General features: G+C 35.7%; 1 protein-coding gene across 7 annotated transcripts in view; it reads left to right on the top strand.

The window, feature by feature from the left end:
* The first annotated feature begins 2228 nt into the window (after positions 1 to 2228).
* LOC124357044 (zinc finger protein 62 homolog) overlaps positions 2229 to 23454 on the top strand; it is an 83898-nt gene continuing 62672 nt past the window's right edge. For 3 of the 7 annotated variants that reach the window (XM_046808443.1, XM_046808456.1, XM_046808450.1), the window contains exons 1-6: positions 2232 to 3002; positions 9458 to 9589; positions 10950 to 11039; positions 15016 to 15069; positions 19314 to 19379; positions 20633 to 20701. In XM_046808443.1, coding sequence (XP_046664399.1) covers positions 2892 to 3002; positions 9458 to 9589; positions 10950 to 11039; positions 15016 to 15069; positions 19314 to 19379; positions 20633 to 20701 — 522 coding nt within the window. In that variant the 5' untranslated portion in view covers positions 2232 to 2891. Of the gene's footprint in view, positions 3003 to 9457; positions 9590 to 10949; positions 11040 to 15015; positions 15070 to 19313; positions 19380 to 20632; positions 20702 to 23454 lie in introns of all 7 variants that reach the window. The other 4 variants (XM_046808471.1, XR_006921918.1, XM_046808464.1 and 1 more) reach the window with 4 other exon arrangements.

Raw genomic sequence — 23454 nt, forward strand, 5'->3', positions numbered from 1 at the left:
GTCTTCCGATCATATGTTAGTTTGGTTATTTAAACATATATGTGAAAGAAACAGCCAAATACAAAATAATTGAATCGTAAAAAGTGAGGGCTCTGTGGTGTAATGGTAGCACATTCACCCGGCAAGTGAGAGATCCGGGTTCGAGTCCCGGCGGAGCAAGTACTTTTCGTGATTCAATGTTTATTGAAATTAAATAAGGCTATTGCCATTTCTACAAATTTAACGTACGTATATATATTATATAATAAATAATAATTATTATAATTATATAATAAATAAGTAAGCAAAGAAGCATGAATTACGTCTTTTATAGTCTTATTTGATCAGTTAAAGTCGTAGTGTTATGACTTTGTATAGTACAACTCGCCTTCGGCTCGCTGGGGGCTACGCCCCCAGGCCCCCAAAGTAAACGCTTGCAAATTCGGGGATAAGCGGGAATTCGGTGACTGGTTAAGTTCCGGACATTAAGTAAAATGACAAGGGATTTAAAAATTGACCTTTTTCATAGATTTTTTTCCGGATTCGTAAAAACTTTTGACTTTGAGGGCATTTTGCGGTTTTTAAACCGTTAGAGATACGACAAAAAGTGACTGGACCTTTCTTGTTGGAAATTTAATTTTGTCTTTCGATTGTGCCCTCAGATCTGATCTACGACCTATGGTTTAGCCAGAAATGAGCTCGGGAGAAAAAGTCTGCACGGGTCAGCTATCTTGAATTGTTTAGTATAAACATAATAAAAAACCGACCTCAAGGCAGTATTTTAAGTCGAACAGGGGGTTTAATATCACCATGAGACTATCTAGTCAAGGCGAGAAATTCCCTGGGTGGGTGATTAATGTTAAGGAGGTTAAGACAAGAGGGGGTTTAATTTCGTCAGGATATTGTCTGGTCATATGAACAAATTCCCAGGGGGGGTTAACGTTACCGAGGGATAAGTCTCCAGGGGGTTATCTGGTCATACCAGGATCTTCCCAGGGGGGGGGGTTTTTAAGAGATTTGGTGACTGGTAAAATTCGGACATGAGGTCATGGCAGGAAATTCCCTGGGGGGGTTTAATGTTACCAGGGGGGTTAACACATCAGGGGGTTGAATGTACAGGAGGTTATCAGGTCATACCAGGAAAATCCCCGGGGGGGGGTTAATATTACCGGGGGTTAATGACACACTTGGGGCCCTTTTTTAGAGGTATTGTGTCTGTGAACATAATAAAATATTCCTCTGTCCCTATCTACTATTGACGCTTAGCTAACGCTTCAAGCCAACTCCCGAAGTCACTGAACCTTTTCTGTAGATCAACGTGATTTCCTAAATCCCGTTTAAAATTTGTTTTGAGTTACGACCAACCGTTTAGCCGCTATCAAGCCCGGAATGTAAATTTTTAGGCGAAAATGTCCAATATTTTCACTTAATCGCGTTTTGCGGTCAAACTAAGGGCAATATAGTAAAAAGTCACCGGACCTTTTTTGTAGGTCATCTTATTTCCTAAATAAAACGTTAGTCCTTATTTTGACCTCCGACCAATGGTTTTCGCCGCTATCGACCCCAAAAAAAACAAAAGTTTCGCGTAAAAGTTACAACAAAAATTGTACATAATCACGTTTTTTCGGCCAAACCAATCGAGATAGGGCAAAAAGATTACTGGACCTTTTCTGTAGATCGCGCAATTTGCTAATTTGATGGGTCAATCAGATTTGAGCTACGACCAACGGTTCGGGCCGCTATCGGGCTTGAAACATTATTTTTATCGAAAAAATCTCTGGAATTTCAAATGTTCGAGCGTTTTGTCGCTTAACCATGGAAGATAGAGCAAAAAGTCACTGGACCTTTTTTGTAGTTCACCTCATTTCCTGATTATGAATTTTTCGTCAGATCCGAGCTAGCTCCAACGGTTCGCACCGCTATCGGGCTTACAAAAAATGCCTGCAAGGGGTGAAGAATGCGCGATTTTTTGGGAATTTTTTTGAGGGGGTTGAAAATGAAAAATTCTCACTTTTCGGGATTTTCCTGGTGGTTACACGTGGAAAGCTATCTGTGTACCAAATTTCAAGTCTCTAACTCATCTGGAAGTAGGTTAGAATTAGTATACGTGAGTGAGTCAGTCAGTTACACATGCGGTTGTATATATATTAGATTTCAGGAGAAGGTGTTATGGGTGTTTTCGGATATCTGTATGCATCCACGAACGGAAAGACTTAGAGTAAACAGAATGACGTCAAAGGCCAACGAAAAAAGATACTAGAACAACAGAGAGCGTGAGAGAGAGGTAAACGTGAACGTGAACAACAAAACGAGTGAATAATAGTAACATAAGGAAAGTTGACAGAAGCCATTTTGTTGCATTTTATTTGGTGTTTAGTGTAGTATGTAGTATCGATGGACTCATACAAGTAGTTTAAATTATTGTGAAAAAGTGTTAATAATGTGATGGTGGTCAAGAACCTGGTGAATACTTGCCGACGTGAACGTGGACTTAAAATCTCAACCGTGTTGAACTTTGGACAATACCCATTGTAGTCCTACTAGTTCTAGCCTATCGAAAGACAAATAGTTACTTTTTGTCTTGATTCACACATTACAAAACGTTATAATTATCTTATGTGTGTGATGTATATAAATGAAAGTATGCATATATAGTAATTGTTGTGCCATCAAGTTTATGGATAGGGACTTAATTTCTAATATGTAGTCACAACAAACAGCAAACTATTGTGGTAACTAACACATTTCCTGCCCATGGAACTGACTATTGAATATTACCTAAGTCTGCCTGTAATTAATTTTGGTTTATATCTTTGTACTAAAGGTATGCTACCTAGAGACCAAGAGGCCTATTTTAGTATTTAGTCAAAGTTTCCGTTGTACAAAATAGAGCTAGATCTCAACCTTTCAAGATGTCGAGTGAAAAGCCAAGGTGTAGACTTTGTATGCATCATAAACCATACCTTGCAACATTATTTAGACGCAGTCTTTCAATGAAAGTAATGGAATTAGCGGATGTTCAGGTAAGTTTAAATAATTGCTCAGATCTAGCTTATTTTACCTTATTATGGTCTTTGTGGAAGTAAATGGCTGTAGTATAATAAGCAGCCACTATGACAATGGAATCATAATTATCAATTATAAATATCGATAATATTAAATATAACAGTTTCGAAGTTTAGTAATTCTGAATTAATCATTGCTAACCGTTTTTATTTATAACACGTTAGCTGCCACGCCGACCCGATTGGGTCGGCACAGTTTGTCGTGGGAGAAACATCGGCCGACCTGGTGGGATTTTACAGGACTTTAGTAAATCAATCTGTGACGTTTATCAGTGGTCGTTAGCGACTATTTTAAGAGTCATACTATAAGAAAACAATAGTATAAATGTTATAGAATATTAGTTTTGTAAATAAAAAATTTTTATTCTACATAAATACTGTCGGATAATAAGTACACGATATTTTGCTGACCGATCGGGTCGGCACATTTAATTTTTTAGTTTGTACACTGTTATTTTGCTGAAATATGAATACAATTTGAACCCAATTGTGATATTTTTTGCGGAACATAATAAATATAAAACTGTATATGTGTCAGAATAATTTTTTTATGTTACATGTTATACGTTAAAAACTACTTTCACAAAGATCCTTCCTATTTATGTAAGTTCTTAAAACACTCTTTACAAAGAAATGGTTTTGCAGGAAATTTTTCACAAAGTGTAGTAATCTTCTTGAGATTCTTGGTTGCTTTTCGGTCTCCAGTTCGTGAAGCTCTGGCATAACAAACTTTGCAGTTTTTCCAGGCTCTCCTCTTGTTCTTCCCCTCGCCTACAAATATTGCCGTTTCGGATAAGTGGTGATGTCCAACTTGTTTGACTGGCTCGAGTTGTCCATTTTGCAACCCTAGAAGTGCATACACAATTTTCTCCCTGAAGGTCGTAATGGAGTAGAGATGTTTGTTTTTACTTTGAGAGTTGACCCCCGCAGCATCCTTGTAGGCGAGCCAGGCATTGACGACCGCTGTACCCAGCAGGAACTCTTCTGCGACTTTATGATACCATCGCATAGATTTTCTGATGGCTGTGATATACGATGACATCTGGTCAGAAACATCAATTCCCATCTTCGCCTTGTTGTATTCGACGACCACAAGAGGTTTGAGAATGGGTTCGCCCTGTCTGGTTTTTTCCCAGTGTCAACATAATCAGCAGGATGTTTGGTCGACATCATTTTCACTTCTCTTTTCTCAAACCATTTGGTGTAAACAATACCACTTGGGTGTTCAAGACAGCTCATTTAACCCTTCTTCAGATTCAACTGGCCATCGAAATTACCAGGAATGGTTTTTTTTGTGAGGGAACCAGGACCTGTTGCTGATTACACTTCCGACGAGGTGAGTGTTCCTTGCTAAAAGCATGTGGGCAAGATCGACAGAGGTGTAAAAATTATCGACATACAGGGTATGCCCTTTATCTAGATAATCTCTCATGAGATCCATGACCACTGATGCCGCTAATGTCAGGTTATCTTCAGTTCCTGTCCCGGCGCCCATGTAAACTTTCATCTTGTATGTGTAGCCAGTAGTGTCACATATTTTGAATACCTTAATCCCGTACTTGTGGGTTTTATTGGGTAGGTACTGGCGAAAAAGAAGTCTTCCTCTGAACGGGATCATGCTTTCGTCAATCACTATATCTTCACCGGGAGTTTTCTTCATCTTGAAAGAGTCGTTTAGACGATCGATAAGTGGAGATATTTTACCTAGACAGTCATCTTGTCTTATGTTCAAGTTATCATTAAAATGCCAGAATCTTAAAAGCAATTGAAAGCGGTTTCTGCTCATTACTTTACCAGCAACAGAATTATTATACAGCAAGTTTTTCGACCAGTAGTCAGTCGGCCGTGGCATTGGCACTAGCCCCATCCATAATAAAAGGCCGAGAAATTTTTTTCATTTCATTTGGATTAGTAGGCCGCCACTTGCGGAGTCTGCTACTACGATTCAATCTCAGTGTACTTAACACCAGGAGCAGCATTCCGATTAGTTTCGTCTACCATCATTTGTATCAGATCATCAGATAAGTATTCATAAAAATATTCTTCTGGTCTTGCATTTTGGGGCAGGCCAAAAGCAAAGTTTGATGTTTCGTCAAAAACAATGTGTTTCTGTTTACCTTCAAACAGCTGCCATTTTTCAAGTTCATCTTTTTTCATTTGCAACCTTTCCTTCTTTGTTTTTAAACGTTTAAATTTTTCTCCTAAATTAACAGTGAAATCTTCTCTATCTATACCTTCAATATTTACATTTTCACTTTCACTCGATACAATCACATCTTCAATAACAGAATCAATCATTTCATCCGAACAATCCATACTCTCTATAATACCAACTTCATTGTCATCGGATTCACTGCCTGGCACTGAGTCATCACTAGGGAGGAAGTCGGGGTCTTCGTCCGTATCGTCCATCTCACTATTTACATTACTGCCCAAACCATCATCACTTACACCATCCATATTTGGGTCAAATTCACTAGAAGGGGCTTCGATTGCTCTTAATGTGTCATCACTGTCTAGATCGTCACTCATGATTAACTAATCAAACTTCAGCAGAAAGAACAACAGTTCAAAGTAGACTGCGAAAAAGCGCCGAACTGACAATAGAAACAAGAAAACAAACTGACGTTTGGCTAAAAGGCGCGAAACAGCTGGCGGGATACTCGAGAGTCGTTGCGTAAGAATAGCTGACGTGCTACCAACCTCTCAAACGAAATTATACGCCAGTATACACGGGCGACCGATCGGGTCAGCAAGTTTGTTTTTCAATCAATATTCGTTAAAAAATATTTATGCCGACCCGATCGGTCGAGAATTTTAAATGATTTATTTTAAAAGTTTTAAAGTATATCTTATTGTCATAGTGTATAACAAACACAACTAACGTAAAAATATCTAAAAATAACTAACGGTTAAATTTGGCATTACACCGAAAATTTGTAAATACGCCGCTGGCAGCTAACGTGTTAATTTACATACAGAGTAGGCTAGTGTCGTCATTGCCAGCTGTTATTTCATTTATGTAGTGAGTAGGCTTGTGACATTAGCAAGAACAATAGCGATGAATATACAGATGGGCCTATTGGCCCAAAGTGTATTTTTAAACATTGAACAATGTTTTAAATGGTTGCAAAACAAAGAGCTTGCTAAATTATAAATAAACAAACACTAATGTAGACATATTTTAACCCTATAAGTGGCAAGCGCCGTCTGATTCACGCCACCGTAAAGTGGCAAGCGCCGTCACAGCCATCGCTTCACATTTAAGGCTGTTGCTCCCACAACCGTCCATTATTTTTAGGCCTAGTTTGAACTATCGTATTCTCCATGAAATTTCCTATACATATCATATAGTATAGTGTGTATTCATGTTACTAATGTTTGCTGGCTTAAATGAATCCAACAGTTTTTGTTTGATTTAAATTTGTGATTTAAATTTAGTATCTTTTTTAGATATATTTTATATATATATATATCAATATATACAAAACAAAAATATGTATATTATATATATATATATATAATGATATCGATTGATAGTTCCGTTATTTGATATATAAAGTATTGTTTATTGTAATAAGCGATATAAAAACTGGGTCCGCTTATCATACTCTGCCCCAAAGAAATCCTTACAAATTGGTCTCAGGATTAACTGCATTGTCAATCATCTTGCATAATACCGGGTTACTTAAAAATCCCACTTCCCCCCTATTAACTTTCATATGAATAGAGAAGGAGTGGTTTACTTTGGGGTATGTTATATGACCAACTGAGGGGTTTTTGGCCAACAAATACATTTCTTTGACATATAATACAATTCTTTAATACTTGCTTCTCTGTAATACACTTTAAAATCCTAAAACTTAATTCACCTCATTATAATTCAAAGTAAAATCGTGTGTGGAAATAAATTAAAAGTAAAATCATATGTTTAATAGTTATTGACTTATGGCGGCAAGAACAATAACGATGCACATGTGTTCCTTTTTTTCATAAGGAGTCAGACCCGTTTATCCTTGAAATTAGTTAAAGGTAAATAAATGTTCTTGTATTGTTTGTAACATTTTATAAATATTGATAGCATAGTTTTTTATATACCGTTAATACATTAATTTTTCAAATAAAAAAAACCAACAGAACTATCTTGTACTTCAAAATATCTATTACATATTTGGTCTGACATCTTGTTTTCTGTATTATTAAGTGGTAATGAGTATCAATAATTCAATATAATTTGATAATCATGATTCGATTGTGTTGGTGGCCTCTTATTATACTGCAGCCAATTAAACATAGTTTAATAAATATTTATACTTCTAATAATGTTATGATTGAGTCTCTTCTCATTGGATTTAGGAAGTTAAACTCAATATTTAGATTTATTTTATGTCCCTATAAGCAATAGCCTATCAGGAGTATAGGAAATCAAATAAAATTATGTTAAAAATACTAGGAATTTGGTTGGCAGATCAAGCGGGAGAATATATTCCGGTATAGTGAAGTTAATGGTTGGAGTTCCCAATCTCTTTAATTACAAAATTACAAGCATTTCCAGGTATTGTGATCGGTATTGTTGTCGATGTTACTATCTTATCTTTCTCGAGAATCCCGATTACAGCAGGCCGTGCGGCATCACATGATTATTTAAGTTTTTTGCACGGAACATAATTGCCTTTCCATTACAACCCAATTTATATTTCTGATCAGCCCCTCTAGAAGTTGATATTTTACTGATAGGTACTATCTCGAGGGATGTTTTTCTTTCGTTGACATCAGTGCGAGGCAGCACCGCTGCCGAAGCCCGTGCTGATGGCCGGAGGCATTCGCATTTTGGGTGGCGGAGTGTGATCAAGAATTAAAACAAGTTTTGTGAGTTTTTTCAATAAAGAGTTTAGCTTTTGTTTGGTAATGTTTGTTTTTGTTGAATTTTTGTGTTTGGAGAAATGTAGGGGTAAAACACGGAAGTACAACAAAGCGACGCACCAGCTGAACGGGCGGCGAGACTCTGCAATCACGTTATCTACTAGACCGCTCGACTTTGACCTCTGTCCGAGGATGGGGAGGGGTTTGCGATAAGACAATTCCTGTTTTATATTGACGAAATATTGTTCTACGCTAATGTAGTAATCAGTAGAAGCAAAATGTCAAATAACGATTCATGTTTGGGTGTGGTCGGTATAATTCCAAAGTACCTGAGTTTGATTAAAAAAACTCAGCATTGGTCACGTTAATGAGCTTCTAATCATTATTTTTATTTTCAAGGTCATTTATTTTTGTAAACACAATTTAAAACTATAGTTTTTAACACCACTTTAATTAAACAGAATTTGATTATTTACTACGGCTGGTGCCTGCTTGATGGAACACGTGAACCGTCAGACATTGAAGGTGGTATTGCGACGATTGTGCGCAGTCCACTCGTGCCCTTAACTGCAAGAGGAAGTCATAATAAATTAAATATTGTTTTAGTATATTTGACCATTTCCTGTGTATTTTTTTAAATATGGACTTGTGACTTCCAATGTCAGGTCTAACACAAATAATTAATGTTCAATAGTGCTGTTTATTAGTACTTTTTTCATTCTTACAGACACAAATCTTATTTGTTGCTTGCACATAATTTGCATTATACGTCTAGACACAGAAGTAAACAAGCTAAATTTTAATGTAACTCCCATAATTTTAGCTGTGTTAGTTTGTGGTTAATGTTCAAACTCTGGTATTTAAATACTTTTTGATTCTAGAGTAAGCAGGTGTTTTCCAACCAGTTAGTTCAGCAGCGCGGTACAATGTCTAATATTTTATATACATGAAATCGAATATGATAACAAAATATATGATAATTTTCTTAACAGCATTGCATTTTCTCAGCTTGTTTTGCAAGATGTGAAAAATGTGATTGAAGCGTAAACACTCTGTCCACTGGTCTTAAAAACTTCTGTAACACTCCCATTATCCATTATGTTTATGGACTTGGCTTAGTCAGCAGGTGATAAATGTGTTTTTAATCACCTGTCAGAGTTAAGAATAATAAGTATAATCATGTATATACATTTAAACCAGTTATAGGAAATGGTTGTTGTTATTCATCTGAAGTTAAATACACTTTACAATGTGATATAATGTACAAAAGTTTTTTTTTTGTTTGAGTTTGATTTTGTTTGTTTTGATGTAATGCCACAATTTATTACATCATAAATGTGTTAAGGCTGAAAAGATAAGGACTTGAAGCCTATCACTGAGTAGGCTGGCGGCACAAATTGGTCTGCCAGGGAGGTTGCCAAATTTTCTTTTCTTTCACAGGACATGTTAAGAATTAAAATGAACTATACATTTGAAATTTTCCCTACAACCTCAATGTAACTTCTACCTTGTGTTATTTTAAAATGTTTTATTACATTTTTTTCTCTCAGGTCATGGAAAATGATGGATTGCCGACAGTCGTATGCATTGACTGTGAGAACGCTGTTGAAAAGTGCTACAGTTTCAGGACTCAAATTCAGTGGGCAGATAAAAAGTTTAGAGAAGAAATGTCAGTTTCTTTGGTAAGTTAAATAATTTCCAACAGATTTAACTCTTTTGTTGTTAGTCGTCTTTTAAAAAGTATCTGTGAAAAATCACAGCAATGTTCTATATGGGACGTGCAAGTATCCCAGCATATTTAGCTTGTTTTGGAGACTGTTGCAAACAATGTTTTTACTTAGTTTACAAATAATTTTCCCCCTTTATTTTTCTTTGTATTCAGCGTGAAATTAGGTTCTGGGTTTAACTGTGGCATGAGAGTGTAAAATCCTCCACAGACTTGTTCTATACTGCCAGGATACAGTTCTCTCACCCAGAACCAGCACTCCCGATGTAACCCTTCAGTGTGTTGATTCATGGAGATCTAACCTACGATCTTTGTATGATTTTAATACAGATTGAAGTAATGTGCATGAATTTTGGAGTAAATTTTGTTGAGGATGGAATAAAACATTTGAAAATTAGTTAAAAAAAAAAAATTATACATACATGTATTGCCTTCTGGATGGACATTTGACTATAAAAATAATTAAGGTTAAATACCTTTCTGTTGTCAATTCTATTTTTTTTTATTTTGTTGCTAACATGTTTTGGCAGCGCTGTTTCATTTACAAATCATTTAAAACCGAACAATTATACTGTCAAAATAAAAAAATTACCCATAAAATGAATAAATAAATAAACAAAACTACTCAGACAAAGATACTCAATGAAGCAATTGAAATATAATTATATATATATATATATATATATATATATATGGCCGGCCATGGACAAGAATTGACTATTCCTTGCCAACTTGTACAACCCCTAATAACCCCTAAATTATCCAACTAGAGTTCTGAATACCTTTTTATTTCATGTATTTCACTGTCTGACTGAATGACTCTGACCCGGCCCTCACTTCTTTAATTATCTTTCAACTTAAAATAATAACTTGTCATAAAACTTAAACGAACATTTCAAAATATGACCGTTACAACTTATCTAGAAATGTATAGGCTATGGTTATTAATGCACTTTACATTACTTTTTGAGAGTATGTGCACCATATTCTTCATGTTGGGTTCTAAAACTTAAAAATTTGTTGTCTTCAGGATTAAAAAGCGTACATTTTTGTAAACGTTTTAAGATGTATCAATAATTGTAGTAATAATTCAAGAAATACCTGTTTGTAATAATAAAAATGTCACAGAAGAAATAAACGCTGAATACTGAATTTTTGTAGTTGTAAAGCCTAATTTTTTCTAGTGCTAAAGTCCTAAAGTCTCAAAATTAGAAAATAGTACTTCTATAAACTTGTAGTATTAAAATGTTTTCTTCTTAATAAATTTTATTTTTTTTGAAGTACTTACATTAATTTATTACGATGTGACTTTATAGGTGGAAGTGGAGGAATGTAGTATTAAAGAAGAGCATGGAGATTTTATGGAAGATGATTCTGATTTACATAGTGACAGAGGCCACAATGATGTAAGTATGAAGTTAAATATTTTATGCTGTTAGAAAGTATCAAAATAAAATAAGGCTATGTTTTAAATTTATTCCACAATTTTTATTTTTACATAATACGCACAAATTTGCTATAATTAACAGATTAAATGCCACTATTAAAAATCCTGAGCTTTCCATTCTGCCAAATGTTTTACTGCTATTTTTGGTGTTTATTTCGTGTTTTGAGTGATGACATTGTAAACACACATAACAGATAAAAGGCACACCAGTTGTCTACTGTTCAGCGGACCAGATGCCCAAAGCACAAACACACACACATTGTCCTGTGTTCTATGTTTAGCAATAACCATTGAATTTCTTGATGTTTCCAGTAGATTGTGTTTGGATACTCTTAACTAGGCTTGGTATTTTGTTGTTTTCACAGTAATACCTGTGAAATCAATACAATTGAAGTATAAGCTCAGAAGTTCTGTTACATTAGTTTTGGTTTTAAATGGTGGTCGGTTGTATTCTCTTTGCTTCAGAGCAAATAAATATGAGTACAATATTTTGGTTCTGTATTTATTAGTTCAGATTTTTTTATCTAAAAAATGTATAAAATTGTCATTAACTACACATCAAAGTATGACCAATCAGGATAAATTAATTTTTAATTTTATATTTTTGTAGCTTTAAAAACACTACATATTTCTATAACGAGATGCGATCATAAGATTTTCAGTGCCAATTAAGAATAAATGTTGATCCTGTTATCTCCTCCTTATATGCTATGTCTACCAAGCGCAAAACATTACTAAATTTTTTGTACAAAAGGAAAATAAGAATTAGACTTTATACTAAAAAAATATATATTTTTTCTGATAGTCATGGCAGAGATCTCTATGAAATTGTACAACCACTCGTTCCAGAATCTGATGTGTTTGTTAATGTCTGTCCTGGAGCTCCAATTACCTTCATCATGAAGAATTCTGCTGACATCTGTGCAGACCTGACTGACAAGGATGTGGCTGTTATAATCGCAGGGGTGAATGACGTGAACAGAGTTGCCTACATAAGGTTATTCCTAAGCAGATTCATACGTTTTGTCAGAAAAAAATAACCATACCAAATTTATAGTTGTTCCAAGATATGACCTCAGATGGACACATATCATTAATAAAGAGATTGCAATTTCAATCAAGAAACTCAAAGAAATTAACAGTTTTGGTGTTACTGATAATACACAGCTAAAAAAACAGCATTTTACTCACCACGGAATGCACCTAAACAAGATGGGGAAAAGATTACTTGCCAGAAGAATAGTCCAGGCTATTGGTTCCCTAACATCAAATGTTCCTTCAGAAATATCTGCAGATCCCTCGGCTGTGGATAGTAGTGAGAGTGGCCAGCAGACACCCCCACCAGGTCTTATAAAAAGCCCATCTGTGACTGAGATCACAGATGGAGACAAATATTCAACTCTCTGCAACTGGAAATAAGTGTTTCTTCACCTGTACAGGGCTTTAACCCTTTGGATGCCAGCCCATTTTCCAAAAGTACTACCCAGAAACGCCAAGGGCATTTACAGCAGTTTTGCAAGCTTTCACTAAATGTATCATAACTTTTTTATTTTTTAACAGATATTGATGATTTTTTACCATTATTTTGCTTATGAAATGCCCTTGTTCTGTTGGTAAATTTTAGTTGCATAAATGTAATTTAAACTTATACAAAAATTAAAAATTAAGAAAAAAAAATTAAAATTTCCAAAAAACATTTTTTTTAGCACAAATAAGTGGTTTAAAAGAAAATGTATGCTGATTTCCTGTTATATCCTAGTAAACTATATCTAACCCTTAACCTAATTACAAAATTTCAAAAGTCTACCTTATATAGAAGCCCAGTTATGATTTTTTTCACTAAATGTGACACGGGCACAGTTTTTGTAATTTGCATGGACGTTGTATGTAATGTTACACTATATTCACAAATCAATATTTGACACTATACAAATCGGTACTTTGGGATTATACCAACCACACCACTATGAAAAACACAAAAGTATAAATTTATATATATATTATAAACAAACATTGTAGAACGAAAAAACAACTTTTTAATTACAAAATTACAAACTTACAAAGATTATCAATTGTTAATGAGGTCAGATTCGCTTAAACTTTTTTCAATGAACTTAGAACATTATAAAACGATGTATTTGAGTAACAGAACTAACATTCCATCAATCAACAAGCATTTCCAGGTATTGTGATCGGTATTGTGGTCGCTGTTATCTTATCTTTCTCGAGAATCTCGATTACGGCAGGCCGCGCGGCATCACATGATTATTTAAGTTTTTTGCACGGTACATAATTGCCTTTCCATTACAATTCAATTTATATTTCTGATCAGCCCCTCTAGAATTATATTTACTGATAGATACTATCTCGAGGGATGTTTTTCTTTCGTTGACATCAGCGCGAGCTTCGGAAGCACCTTCGGCCGAAGGCACTCGCATTTTGGGTGGCGGAGTTTGATCAAGAATAATGACAAGTTTTGTGTGTTTTTTTTCAATAAAGAGTTTAGTTTTTGTTTGGTAATGTTTGTTTTTGTTGAATTTTTATGTTTGGAGAAATGTAGGGGTAAAATACGAAAGTACAACAAAGCGAACGGGCGGCGAGACTCTGCAATCACGTTATCTACTACACCGCTCGACTTTGACCTCTGTCTGAGGATGGGGAGGGGTTTGCGATAAGACAATTCCTGTTTTATACTGACGAAATATTGTGTTATGCTAATCTAGTAATCAGTAGAAGCTAAATGTCAACTGTCTGAGGATGGGGAGGGGTTTGCGATAAGACAATTCCTGTTTTATATCGACGAAATATTGTTCTACGCTAATCTATTAATCAGTTGAAGCTAAATGTCAAATAACGATTCATGTCTAGGTGTGGTCTGTATAATCCCAAAGTACCAATGAATCTAATAAAAGGGGCATAGTAAAAATGCCCTAACAACAAAAGTAATGAGAGAATTACAAACGTAAACAACGCATAGCAACACGAACGTAACCTCAATCTCGACCAAACAATCCAACAGCTGCGAAGCTCAAATACGACCACACAAACAGTCCATAAACGAATTAACTACTTTGTGGTTGCAAAGCAACTAATCGACTATCGATTAGTCAAAATTTCGCGGCAATAAGATGAACTATAAGAAAATTACAGGTGAAAAACGTGACGTACCTATATTACGGCCGTTGGCGATTTTCAGTTGAGTAGCCGACGGCCGTAATACCGGTACGTTGGCATCCAAAGGGTTAATACATCAAACACGGACAAAATTATTTTGATACAAAAATTAGTGGATGAGTGCAATCATAAAAAGAGAGCCTCAAGCTGAAAATAATGTTTTTGTGAAGGAAAACAAACAACATGTAAAAAAGCCTTAGTAGCAATAGTCTATCATATGAAGCAAATAAGAATCATAATAACCGTATTAACAATTATTTGTGTATGTTTAAAAATGTTCAAGGGTTGTATGGAGAAAATCTATGTACACATTTTCTCTATTTCTAGTGTTGTGTATATATATATATATATATATATATATATATATATATATATATATAGGAAGACCAAATACCTGTCAAACGACTTTTATTTACATTAAATTATATAAATGGCAATTGTCTTATTTAATTTCAATAAACATTGAATCGCAAAAAGTACTTGCTCTGTGGTGTAATGGTAGCACATTAACCCGGCAAGTGAGAGATCCGGGTTCGACTCCCAGCGGAGCAAGTACTTTTTGCGATTCAATGTTTATTGAAATTTTATGTATATATATATATGTCTTCAGAAGTTCAGGATGTTTGAGAATATGGAGTACAATATAAAAAACAAAACAAATAAACATATATATATATATATATATATATATATATATATTTGTTTATGTTGCTGGTAACATCTGAACATGGGTTTGCACTCCTAATTTAAATCTGTCACAGGATGCTGCAAAGGGCACTGGTGATAAGGGACAAGATGGACCTGTCATTCCTCTGGTAAGTTTGATTTTAGTACAATATGCTGTTTAAGTCAAAATTTGAAACGCAATTAGATCCTAATCCTATTACTTTTTTACTTTTGTTCTTATTTTTGTTTCTTTCAAGCATGGTAGTTTTTTCTGTTGACTTGGAAGAATAAATGTAACATACATATTGTTGTTGAAAAAATTAAATGAAAAAATTTCAAATTTTCTTACTACCTGATTGGGGCAACATTTGTGTATGTAACACAACTTTTTGGAGGAGCGAAAACTAAGTATTTACAGGCAAGCATAGTGGTAAATAATTTCGTGTAGACCTTGAGATGGTAATATAAATTGAAATTGTAACCCTTAAAGTGTAATATTGCCTGTATTGTCTGAACCATCGGAAATGTGCAAATCGTAGCATAAGAGATATCCATAACGTCTTATTTTAGTTTTAGCCTCTCTTTTTCAGGGACCACTTTTCTCTGTCTTCACTATGTTAACTAATGCGTGTTTTCTCGGTTGCTATAAGAAATAAACTTTAAAATTTTTGAGGTTTAATTTTCTATATAAATAGAACTCATAACAGTAATGAAGGGTTTGACTTTCAGGGAATTTTTGTAAAAAGATTTTACTTATGTTCCAAAAACTTAAAATATTATTATTAAAAATATTTGTTAACCCTTTTACTGCCAGACAATTTTGTTACTACATGCGCCCAACCTGCCAGGCTGTTCATCATGGGCATGTACCCAAACTGCCAGGCCAATTTTGGACATTTTGCAATGTTTCACATAAAAATTCATAGCTTTGCTATTTATAGTCATTGAGAGCTAAATAATACTTTGTTTTTTTCCTCAAGAAATGTAGTATTTAATACAATATCTAAATGTGCAATTCAGGAACTTATAATATTTTTGAAACAAAATATGTACTTACCTTTTATATAAAATTTTTTTTTTTTAGTTTGACTTGAGATTATATTTTGTAAACTTCATTCAATATAAATTAAAGTGTTTTTATTTTGAAGCTCAATACTACTTTAAGCAAATTAAAAAAGAAACTATTTAAATATCTTTAAAATTATAGTTTTTATGAGTGTTTTTATGACTTATTACAAACTCACAAAATTTAAAGGCAATCTGAAAAACCACACTGTAACAACTGCTTCACCAAGTTATTGTCTTATTCAACTATTCTCAACTGTTTTATTATTCTTTTCAACTTAAAAATAGTTCTTAGAATATTTTCTTAGGCTATTTACAATCATTCTTGTCATATTATAGTATAAAAAATGTAAAAATACAGGTACGTAACATTTTTACTAACGTTTTTTGCGTGTTGTAGCTGCATGATGTAGGACGGATCAAATGTTTTACACAATAAAAAAATGTTGTAATAAAACTGTCACTTCAAGAAACAACTAATCTAATATTTGTCTTTTGTCTTAGTAGTGGATTTTAGTGTGATAGCCCGCTTGTCACTGTCAACATTAGTATCCGCGTAATTATGAAAACGTGGACAAATACGCGTGATAGAACCGTCTCCATCCTCAATAACACTATCGACATCAATTTTATCACTTCCAATTTCTAATAATAGTCTATCTCATTCAGGTGATCGTAAATTGTCACCCATTTCATTTACGTACACGCACACGAGGCAAAGGAAAATCGAACGCCACGACTGTACGCCTCAGACAAATTATTTGTCGCAAATAATAACGTTATTGCCGATAACGAGGGAAGTATTTGTGGACGAGTACCAGAGATAAGATAAAAAAGCCAGTCCAGGAAAACAGACTATAAATATCTCCGAGGCTTATAACACCGATAAGCGTTCAAAAACAAATGAGTCATCCATACCACGTCATCCGCGTGAGGGTCACGTCATTGTGCTTTTGGTCCACGCCTCGCTCCGCGTCACCCTCACGTCGTTGATCCGCAATGAGTTAATAGAATATTACTTTACAACATGTGTTACGTATTCTGTGCTTCATTCTGAACACAGTAAACACAAATAAAAGACAATTATGTGAACTTCTATATTATTAATTAATTATTTTACGAACGTCCGGAAAAAAGGACGCTGGCAGTTTAGGCGTAGATTACCGACGTCCGGTTTTTAAGGTCGTTGGCAGTTTAGGTATAGTTTTACAACGTCCTTAAAACAGGACGTTGGCAGTGAAAGGGTTAAACAATGTTACTAGTTGTTGCAAGGTCCAAAAATAAATACTATTAATTAAAATAGGCACAGAAAGTCAGATTGATGGCTCTAGTAGTTTCAGACATAATTAGTCAATTTTGCTAAAAAAAGTAGTATTTTTTGGAAAATGGAAGAAAACTAATAAGCAAGCAAATTTATATACCTCTTTGTAGAAATAGTTGTTTCTAACTTTGTAGAGCCTAACATGAAATGGGTCTTGACCTTCACCATCTTTATACTTGTCTTTAAATTTTCTTTTTAATAAACATGCACACTGTCACACAGTTTTTAAAAAAAATTTCTACGTTAGCCTAGTAAGCAGACTACATGCCAGTCATCTAACATGACATCTTCATGGTTTTTACACATTTTTTCCGGGTTTCTGTCCTATCTCTTGTTATAACTCACACTTTCCTTTTTGATTCTTATTAATAGTAATACCGGGTGGGGCAGAGTGGACTCCCTGATTTGATCGGTTAACTGTATAAAAACCATACAAGATTATTACAAAAGCTTTTTATTTCTGAAATCTACATACAAGGCCATTTATTTTTTATTAAGTTTTAAAAATGATATCGTCCAGGTGACGACCTTGACGAGCGATGCACATATTCAGCCGTTCAATGAAGTTTTCAAAAACTCTACGCAGCATATCTGGCATTATTCCAGTGATAACATCAACAATTGCTTCCTTAAGGGCTTCCAAGGTCCTTGGTCGAACTTTGTAAACCTCAGATTTGAGGTAACCCCAAAGAAAATAATCGCATGGGCTTAGATCGGGCGAGCGAGGGGGCCATGAAACATCCCCTCGTAATGAGATCAAGCGGCCGGGAAACCGTTCTTGCAGAAGTTGGCGAGAGCGACGGGCGGTATGAGCCGTGGCACCATCCTGTTGAAACCAAAAGGCTTCCATATTATTTTCCTCACCATACTCTTCAATTCTGGGGAAGAAAAAGTTCTCCAACATCTCACAATAGCGTACAGTGTTCACAGTAACGATTTCACCTTCGGATTCAAAAATGTAGGGGCCAATTATGCCTATGGAGGACACAGCACACCACACAGTCACTTTTGGTGAATGAAGAGGTTTTTGATGAAGAGTTTGTGGGTTTTCAGCTGCCCAGTAACGAAAATTGTGCTTATTTACTGTGCCCGAGAGGTGAAAATGTGCCTCATCACTAGACCACAGAATAGTGCAGGGATGTAAAGAAGCCAGTATTGCATTGCAAGCATCTGTACGTTTAACAAAATTTGCTGGCATCAATTCTTGAACAACCATCATCTTATACGGGTGTAAATGAAGGTCTGAGTGTAAAATTCACCTCACCGTTCTGGCCAACATTCCAAGAGCAGCAGCATGTTTCCGCGCAGAGCGCGATGGAGATTGTTCAATAGACGCTCTCACCGCCACTATGTTCTCTGGTGTCCTCACACTCTTTGGTTGTCCGACTGGTTTTCTAGGCAGTGCAGATCCAGTTGCCCGTACACTTGTAATCCATTTCCTTATGGTTTTAGCATCAGGAACACTATCATGACGATTCAAACCAAACCGTCTACGAAATGCACGCTGGGTCGCCACCACACTAATCCTTATTTTTAAAGAACGTTTCGACTACAAAACCACGATGCTCGCCAGTCCACGGCATGGTGACTACTAAAAATGGCATCTTTCCCCCCACCAAATGAAACCACTCCCACTCCGCTAACTCGCGCGCGCGCTCTTCGGCGACTGATTGAAACTAGGGAGTCCACTCTGCCCCACCCTGTAGTTGCACCAAATGTTAAGGTAGAAAGCCTCTCGGAAACTTACTTTATTGAACTGCAATATATTTCCTTCATTTATGCTTTTCAATCTATTATTGTGCATTGCACACTTACAGTGAATATCTCTCTATAAATAAGGTATCAAAATGTTAAAAATGAGATTATGCACTATAAGAATAAAAAATATTTTTCTGATTGTCATTTATCCTGTTAAGAAACAGTTGAAACTAGAGCTAATTCCCAACAAAATCTTGAATGTTTACTGTAGTAATATACCCAGTTTTAACACTGTTGTGATTGTTCCAGAATCATGTTGAAGTGATGGAAACAATCGAGACTGGAAATCAGGTTCAGATGATTGATGATCCTCAGGTGAGTAAAGTACAAAAAATATAAAAAAATAGGTAGGTTATTTAATTATTGAATACAAATGGAGCAGTGGTGAAACAGGAGCTAACTCTCAGGGTTTGTAGTAGATTCATTTCTTACTGCATGACCCACAGGCTCTTCAGGCTGGCTAAATTTGTACTTAAAGCTGTACATGATCTCATTTCTGAGTAATGGACGTGCGTTGTGTGCAATATACAACGTACGCATTCAGGAGAGCCGTGTCCATTCATGTGATGATAAAATTTACAACTTTTAATCGTTTATGGGATAATTTTTATAAGATCACTGGTTTTGGCTTTTACACTTCTGTTTGCATGAATAGAAAAAGGATTTTATTTTTCAGTGTTTGTGTTGGTTTGTTACTGAAATAGCAACTCGACACAATAAACAATCAAAGCAAACTTTGATAATGAAACTTAACCATTGTGTACTGCGTAGTGGTAAAATTTGAATGTAATAAAATTCCTCTATTTTATTTTTATAAACTATTAATGTTATATTACATACAGGCAGGTGAAATCTCAGTATTTTGTGTTCTGAAACTTCCTCTCTTGGTTACCAAAATAATTTCCATTCAGAAATTGTATAATATTATCGAAAAACTTTGATGACATTTCAGGTGTCAATGCAACAAATCTAGGGTTAATTTATTAATCACAAGACATTATGGTAATATGGGGCTACCAACATTTAAAACTAAGCATTTTCAGACATGTTACATTTGACTCTTGTCATGTTTTGATGCCCTGAATGAATTTTAGAACTAAATTGTCATTGTTTATAAAGTACAATATTATATCTCTAATGTTTGTTTACATCCGAACAGATGAAAATTAAAAATTTTTCACATTACAATAAAATGTGATCCAAAATAACACAGTATATTTAATATTCAGCTTTATATCAAAATACTTTATATAAATGAAAGAAAATATGGGTAAAATACTTAGTAATAAATTAATAACATTAGTTTTATTCTCTCAATTTATTTTCCTAGATACACCACAAGTCGCATACACCACTCTAATTTTCCAACCATTGAATTTGAATATTTTATGTTGTGCAATATACGTGAGCAGTACAAAACTCAAGTGATCTGCTCAGTACTTTCCTTTAACATGGGTGAAGCAAGTCAGGTTATTTAAAGGGAGTTGTTACTACAAATCTTATACCTAAGATTAGTTAAAACTTATTGTGTTGTGTAATTTTAATCCTAAATAATGTTTTTATGATAGGGCCAAGCAGAACCATTGATTGAAGCACCTTTTGCTGCAAAGGAAGAGGAACGTGCCATGGATCCACTGGTAAGTTACGAGTCTAATATATATACAGACCGCATGTGTAACTGACTGACTGACTGACTCACGCATACTAATTCAAACCTACTTCAGATGAGTAGGAGACCTTGAAATTGGTACACAGATAGCTTCCAACGTGTAACCACCAGGAAAATCCCAAAAGTGAGAAATTTTCATTTTCAACCCCGCAAAAAAATTCCCAAAAAATCCGCATTCTTCACCACCCTGCAGGCATTTCTTTTGTAAGCACCGATAGCGGCGAACCGTTGGAGCTAGCTCCGGATCTGACGGAAAATACGAGTCAGGAATGAAATGAACTACAAAAAAGGTCTAATGAAGTTTTGCTCTATCTTCCATGGTAAGCGACAAACGCTCGAACATTTGAAATTCCAGAGATTTTTTTTCGATAAAAAAATGTTTCAAGCCCGATAGCGCGCCGAACCGTTGTCCTACTCTAAATCTGATTGACCGAATCAAATTAGCAAATTGCGCGATCTTTCTACAGAAAGGTCCATAATCTTTTGTGCCCTAGCTATCTCGATTGTTGCCAAAAACGTGATTATGTACAAATAATTTTTTTATTGTTGTAACTTTTACGCAAACTTTTGTTTTTGGGTCGATAGCGCGAAACCATTGGTCGCCAGGTCAAAATAAGACTACGTTTATTAAGGAAATAAATGACCTACTAAAAAGGTCCATGACTTTTCCTATATTTCCCTAGTTGACCGCAAAACGCGATTAAAGTTGAAAATATTGGACATTTTCGCCCTAAAAATTTACATTCCGGTCTTGATAGCGGCTAAATGGTTGGTCGTAACTCAACTCAAAACAAATTTAACGGATTAGGAAATCACGTGATCTAACAGAAATGGTTCAGTGACTTCGTAGTTTGGCTGAGCGTTAGCTAAGCGTCAAGAGAGATAGGAACAGAGGAATATTATGATTATGTTCACAGACACAATACCCTCTAAACAAGGCGCCAAGTGTGTCCATTAACAACCCCCGTAATATTAACCCCCCCCCCCGGGGATTTCCTGGTATGACCTGAATAACCTACTGTTAACATTCAACCCGGATGTGTTAACCCTCCTGAAACATTAAACCCCCCCAGGGGAATTTCCTGCCAGGACCTCATGTTATTCCGAATTTATCAGTCACCAAATCTCTTACCCCCCCCCTGGGAAATCCTGGTATGACCAGATAACCCCCGGGAGACTTATCCCCCTAACTTAACCCCCCCTGGGAATTTGTTTCATATGAACCAACAATATCCTGACGAAATTAAAACCACCCTCTTGTCTTAACCCTCCTTAACATTAATCACCCACCCAGGAATTTCTCGGCCTTGAAAGATAGTCCTCCTAGTGATATTAAACCCCCTGTTCGACTTAAAAAATACTGCCGTTGAGTTCGGTTTTTATTATGTTTTATACTAAACAATTCAAGATAGGCTGACTCGTGCAGACTTTTCCTCCCGAGCTCATTTCTGGCTAAACCATAGGTCGTAGATTCAGATCGGAGGGCACAACAATCGAAAGACAAACTTTAAATTTTCCAAACAAAAAATCCAGTCACTTTTTCCTCGTATCTCTAACGTTAACCCGAAAACGCCATTAAAGTCAAAACTTTGATTAAAACCTGCAATATTCATTAACATGGTCCAATTTAATTCCGAATATTCCGCTTATCCCCGAATACTGGCCCACACCCGACATGGGGCCTGGGGTGGTTCATTAACCCCCGATAACATACCCCCCCCCCTCACCCGATTTCCTGTAGACCAGATAACCCTCCTGAGTGAATTAAACGCCCTGATGTGTTAACCCCCCTGGTAACTTTAAACCCCCCCAGGAATTTTCCGGCATGATCTAATTCCGAATTTTACCACTCCACCAAAATCCTTCTTAACCCCCCTTGGGAAGTTCCTGTATGACCCAGATACCCCCTGATTGTCTTAAAACCCCTGGTAACGTTAACAAGCCCCCCCGGGAATTTCCTGGCATGACCTCATGTCGCGAAAATTTTTACCATCACCAAATCCGCTCTTATCCCCAGAATTGCAAGCGTACATCATGGGGGCCTGGTGGGGCGTAGCCCAGCGAGCCGAAGGCGATCTATTAATAATATATAACCGCATGTTAACGACTGACTGAACTGACTCACTCACTCACGTATACTAATCTAACCTACTTCCAGATGAGTTTAGAGACTGAATTTGGTAACACAATAGCTTACCCACGTGTTAACCACCAGGAAATTCCCGAAAAGTGAGAATTTTTTCATTTCAACCCCACCAAAAAAATTCCCAAAAAAATCGCGCATTCTTCACCCACTGCAGAGCATTTTTTGTAAGCCCGATAGCGGGCGATACCTTTTGGAGCTACTCGGATCTGACGAAAATCATGGTCCAGGAATGAAGTAATTACAAAAAAGCCTAATGACTTTTTGCTCTATCTGTCCATGGTTAAGCGACAAAACGCTCGAACATTTGAAATTCCAGAGATTTTTGTCGATAAAAAATAAATGTTTCAAGCCGATAGCGGCCCGAACCGTAGGTCGTAGCTCAAATCTGATTGACCCCAGCAAATTAGCAAATTGCGCGATCTACAGAAAAGGTCGTAATCTTTATGCCCTATCTCGATGGTTGAGCCGAAAAAAACGTGATTATGTACAATTTTGCTGTAACTTTTACGCGAACTTTTGGTTTTTGGTCGATAAGCGCGAAACCATTGGTCGAGGCAAAATAAGACTAGACTCGT

Source organism: Homalodisca vitripennis, chromosome 1 (genome assembly GCF_021130785.1).
Source record: "Homalodisca vitripennis isolate AUS2020 chromosome 1, UT_GWSS_2.1, whole genome shotgun sequence".
NCBI lineage: Eukaryota > Metazoa > Arthropoda > Insecta > Hemiptera > Cicadellidae > Homalodisca > Homalodisca vitripennis.